The 5,617-nt window shown below is 39.8% G+C and overlaps 1 protein-coding gene across 2 annotated transcripts in view; it reads right to left on the bottom strand.

Annotated features, from left to right (window-relative positions):
* The window catches only part of PCDH18 (protocadherin 18), a 13,059-nt gene extending 7,664 nt beyond the window's left edge, over window positions 1-5,395 (bottom strand). The window contains exons 1-3 of one of the 2 annotated variants that reach the window (XM_044680914.1): window positions 2,909-5,395; window positions 1,150-1,238; window positions 873-1,036 (exon numbers count right to left, since the gene is read on the bottom strand). In XM_044680914.1, the coding sequence (XP_044536849.1) occupies window positions 873-1,036; window positions 1,150-1,238; window positions 2,909-5,395 (2,740 nt within the window). The remainder of the gene's footprint in view (window positions 1-872; window positions 1,037-1,149; window positions 1,239-2,908) is intronic. The other variant, XM_044680913.1, reaches the window with a different exon arrangement.
* Window positions 5,396-5,617: the final 222 nt, after the last annotated feature.

Here is a 5,617-nt window from a genome sequence, read left to right as displayed (position 1 = left end):
GTATAAGAGACAGAGAGAGAGAGAGAGAGAGAGAGAGAGAGAGAGAGAGAGAGAGATCTGAATTTTAATATAATTAGTTCTCTTTGTATATTGTATGCATTTGGAGTGCATACACTTTACCACATTCAGAAAAGGAATCCATGGCACAAAAATGGTTAAGCATCCCTGTTTTAGAGTAATGCTGCTGTATTCTGTAAGTGATGTTCTACACTTGTGGGACCAAAAAATATTACAACTTTCTAGGTGCTTCTTTGAATTGTTGGGCCCCAAGGAAAACTAAGGGTAAGTATGCCTTTCTTTTTCTGGTTGCATAATTTACAAATAAATATTGCTCTCTTACAGCCCTCTTTCTTTCCAGTGTGTTGAAACAATCATCTAGGAGGTCTAGCAATGGTCAGATGGTCAGGGTGTAGTCAACCTCATGCAAAGATTCTTCCCTCCCTCGGCTATGTTTAGAGACTGAAGTACAGCAACTGTTGCTATACTTTAGCTTCTGGTTCTGACAAACAGTTCCCAAGTTAGGAAAAACTTTTTTTCTGAATTATAGTTTTAGCATGAACACACACTAGGACAGTGAAGCTGTCCAGAAATATCCACCCAATAATTTTAGAAAGCATGCTCCACAGGGTGTTTAGGGGTGGGGTAAAGTGCCCTGCTTAAGTCCCCTAGCTTCTGAAAGTAATTTTAAATTGTTTCATCCTAAGTGTCACCTTCTTCCCTGATTTTGGAGATGACATATATTTACCTGGAGTGGATAGAGAAAAAAAGGAAAGAGGGAATTAAAGAATGGGGAAAATAAAAACATCACTCTACTGACATGTCATTTTGAGAGTCTTAGAAAAGAAACTACTCCCTTTTTAATACATTCTTACCTGCAGGAATTCTTCCATCAGTGAGGAAAAGATCACTGAAGCCTTCCCCAAGTAGCCGGTCTATTGGAGAATCACGACCCAAATCGTAATCACTGTCCCCTGCCTCACTGTCACCCCGGCCACTGTCCTTCAAGCTGAATTTATCCATATCTTGAAGGGCATACCTATAGACAGAAATCAGATCATAATAAGTGCATGGATATTACTATTCAAAGGTACCTGCTTCTATTTTGGGGCACAACTTAAGAAATGAGCAGAACGATTTTAAATCTCTCACCTATAGCTCCTAGAGTATTTATTTCCCCGAAAACTTGGTCGTGGCTGATATTGGCCCTGATGAAGCATTGAGAGAAGCTGAGAGACCTGCTGGAAAAAAAATAGTTAGTACCAAGTCCTAGAAATAAAACTAGTACCTGCTTGGACTATTTTGGGAGATGGGGGAGAGATGAGGGTCCAGACCTATGATTTCATCAGTCTGAAAAACACCTGATATAGAAATACTATTCTAAAAGCAATTCATCTATAACTTATAGCCATATTGTTGTCCTGGGGCACTGAAAGACTATATGATTTGTCTAGGGTCACACAGCTGGTGTGTGCTAGAATCAAGATTTGAACCCAGGTTTTTCTGATCTCAAGGCCATCTTTCTATACACTATGCCATACTGCCTCTCACAAGTTCATTATTATGGAGACAAAAAGAAGAATTGCTCCTTAGTAAGCATGCTAGTTCAGCTTTAAAGTTTCACAGCATAAACATATTTTAGAGCCAGCATGTTCATGGTTCACTGCCTGTCACCAAAAGATAAACATTCTCAAGTCATTTCCCAGTTACTAAATCATAACCTTAATGATCTTTCTAATTGTGTGTCCAAATCGATGGCGAATGGATTTAATGATCTGGTAGTAATTAGATTTAGTTGATTATTTCATTGAAAAGCTGGTTTTCTTTAACTAATTGATCTATTTCTATTTCAGATTCAGATCAAACAGGTCTGCTTCTATTTTAGATTCAAGTGATCAATTATTAATATTAAGATACAGGAGCATATTATATAACACTATGGTCTGTAAAATCTCAACTTAAAATGCTCATAGTGTTTTTCTATCTTCCAAGTAGCTGAACACATATTGGAGGCAATAAAATATTAGAAAGAGTGTGCAAGTAATAGGAGAATTAGTTTACAGCTCTCACTGTCACTGTAGGCAATTCACTAAGCCTCTCTGGGCCTCGGTTGTCTCATCTATAAAATGATGGATTTGGAATAGATGACCTCTTCAACTCTAAAATTCTATGACTTCCTGTAAAAGGTATTAGGACAATAGGATCACAGATTTAGCATTACAAAGGTTTTCAAAGGTCATCTAGTCCAAACCCATCATTTTAAAGATGAGAGCATCTGAGGCCCAAAAAGATGAACTGACTTGCCCATAATCAAACAGGTTGTTAGTGGATTTTGAATACAAGTACTATATTTATTGCAAATTCATTCTTATTTATTATTTGTGGGTACTTTCATATAGGAGGAAAATATAAAAGAATATTCTTTATTCTCAATCTCTGTGTGTATATTTATGCCTATGTGTGTACGTATAGTATACATATATGCATACAGATATATAAATACACACAGATGCATATATACATACAGTTATTTAAACTCTCTTTACCTTGGTTTCTTCATCTCTAATTTAAGGCTATGTATCTGTGTATACAAATACACAGATATAGACCACTAACAGTTATTATATGATGTACATATATGCAGATAGACCTGCTACATACATGCATACATACATATCAACATAGGCATATACTGAAATGCATATGTATATATATATAAATATAATCTATAGGCTTATTCTAATTGAATTGTATTGCTTTATTCTTAATTTATATTTTGCTCCTTTATCTAGATTAAGGAAGAACCTTTTATAAATATTTATATAAGCACTTTTAAGACTGAGATATATTAATGTATTAATTCTGAGTGTGTACTGAGAATAGACTTAGGTGTCACAATTTATGATCTTACCTCAACAGCTGGAGTAGCATGGGTGAGTTCCAATGAGAAATTTTCGGGCACATGGTTGGATGAGATTGTCACCAGGCTGTTGAGTGACTGGTGGCTGTGGTGACTTTGTCGACTGCTCATCTGTCCTCTTTCCAGGGTGGGAGATGAAGAAGGGGATGACCTGTGATGGGATCTAATGGGCAAGGTGCCATTAATTGTAGGCACTAGAGTAATATCTCCTTTGTGAATCTGCCTGGAGGGTCGTTTTGGATGGTGCTGATAAGTAGATTCAGCCACTCTACAATTGTAGGACCGGTTGTCCTTCTTCTCTCTGTTGCACCGGGTTGCAAAGAGGACCATGATGACCAATAAGACAGCACAGATGGCTCCCAAGGAGATAATGATTATCATAGAGACATCCATAGAGGCCTGACTAACTGAAGTCATTGCTGTACTTGTCACTGATTCGACAAACTCAAAAACTGAACACTTCAAAAATGCTTTGGTATGGAGCTGGGGACTGCCTTTATCCTGGACCAGGACAGCAAGCTCCCATTCAGTGTATGGAGTTGACTCCATGCTCACATTGGTGTAGATGTCACATGATTTGGGGTCTATGACAAAGATATTGTCTTCATTTCCTCCTACTATGGAGCAGCTGAGTTCTGCATTCATGCCAGAGTCCCGGTCTACAGACCTTATTCTGGTAACATGGAAGCCACTTTCAGCCCCTTTGGGGATTGGGATTTCCGCTGTGTTATTGCGAAGTGCAGGGCCTACAATCACAGGAACATTGTCATTTTCATCGATGATGGTGAGCACAACTGTGGTATTGCTGACAAGTTGTTTTGGGCTTCCTCCATCCCTTGCTTCAACCACAAAAGCAATCTGACTTACTTCTTCGTGATCAAAGATTCTGAGGGCGTAGATGGCGCCATTAGATGGGTCAATGGTTACATATGTAGTTATAGAACTTCCCAAGATAAAACTCTCCAAAATAGTATAGGTGACCTGTCCATTTTCTCCTAAGTCAGGATCCGTGGCTGTGACAGAAGTGATATATGCCCCTGGAGAATTATTCTCAGAGATGACAAATTCATATCGGCTTCTCTGAAAATGGGGTGGATTGTCATTTACATCATTTATTTGGACAGTGAAATGTTTCACTGTTGAGAGACTGGGGGTTCCCCTGTCCTCAGCAATTACAGTCAAACTATATTCGGATCTCTTTTCTCTGTCCAGTGTGGCATTAGTCAAGATCAAATAATTGTTCTCATAGGTCTTCTGAAGTTTAAAGTGACCATGTCCATGAAGTTTGCAAACTATTTCTCCATTCAGTCCAGAATCTTTGTCTTGTACTCTGACCAGGGCGACAAATGTGTCAATGGGATCCCCTTCAAAAACATAAGATATTTCCTCTTTGCCAGGAGACATCAGGTTTATGTTAATTTCAGGCTTATTGTCATTCACATCCACAACCTTAATGATGATTTTGCAATGAGCAGGAATTGAATTGGGACCCATGTCCTGAGCCTGAGCATCAATTTCATAGGACTTGGTGGTCTCATAGTCCACTTGCTTGAAAAGGGTCAAATGACCTCTTTCCGAATCAATCTTAAAAGTCTCTATAATTTTGGGAGACACATGACTGCTGAAGGAATACACAATTTTCCCATTAGCGCCCTCATCTGGATCAGTGGCATTCAGGTCGAGGAGCAAAGTCCCCACTGGGGAGTTCTCCAAGAGCTGTATTACATAAGATTGCTTCTCAAAAACAGGACTGTTGTCATTAGAGTCCGAAATGCTTATTTTGAGGATGGAGGATCCAGACCTCTGAGGCACTCCCATGTCAGAGGCGGTGAGCTGGAGTTCATAGCTGGACTTCAGCTCCCTATCCAGTTCTCTCACCACTATGAGCTCCGCATATTTCGCCCCATCCGTCCTCGTCCTCACCTCGATATTAAAAAAGTCATTAGCAGAGAGAGAGTACGTGTGGAGAGAGTTCTCCCCAACATCTGGATCGAACGCGCTGTCCAAGGGGATCCGAGTCCCTACAGCTGCGCTCTCTGAGATCTCAATGGGGATGAGAGGTCGGGAAAACTGGGGGGAATTGTCATTGATATCCAGCACTTCCACTTCAATGTGGAAAAGCTGCAGATGTTCGGTGGGGAGAGTGATCACATCAAACTCAATGGAGCAGTTCAAGTTCTTCTGGCAGAGTTGTTCCCGGTCAATTTTTGCCCCAATGCTGATCTCCCCATTATCCTCTCGAACTGTGAGTAGAGGAGAATTTCCCCTCTGCATGGCTCGGAACCTCACCATAGAAGGATTGGGGAGCTTAAATAAAATATCAGCCACATCCTCAGAGAGTCTCGCAATGACTGAGCCAACCCTCTGTTCCTCATAAATCCTGTATTTCAAATTCTTGCCCAGCACGTCTCCGTTGAAAGAGAATAGCAACAGTGCAAAAAAAGCTATAAAGTGCATCGTCCAACTCATTTGGTGCATTGGGTAAGTTTCTGCCATTCACCTCTCCCAACAACTTGGAAAAAAAAAAAAAAAGATAAAAAGGGCGATAAAGGGGGAAAAGCGCAGTCCTATCAACTTCCTCTGGCCACTTAAACCCAGACTACATTTGGTCTCTTAAACTTGAAAACGGCTTTTTCTAAACCAATACAGCAGTTAACTGTTCACAAACTTCTTATTAAAAAAAGAAAAGGAAAAAGAAAA

The sequence above is a fragment of the Gracilinanus agilis genome, chromosome 6, assembly GCF_016433145.1.
Source record: "Gracilinanus agilis isolate LMUSP501 chromosome 6, AgileGrace, whole genome shotgun sequence".
NCBI classification, from domain to species: domain Eukaryota; kingdom Metazoa; phylum Chordata; class Mammalia; order Didelphimorphia; family Didelphidae; genus Gracilinanus; species Gracilinanus agilis.
The sequence above is the reverse complement of the archived record's forward strand: the minus strand, read 5'-3'. Positions and strand labels throughout refer to the sequence as shown.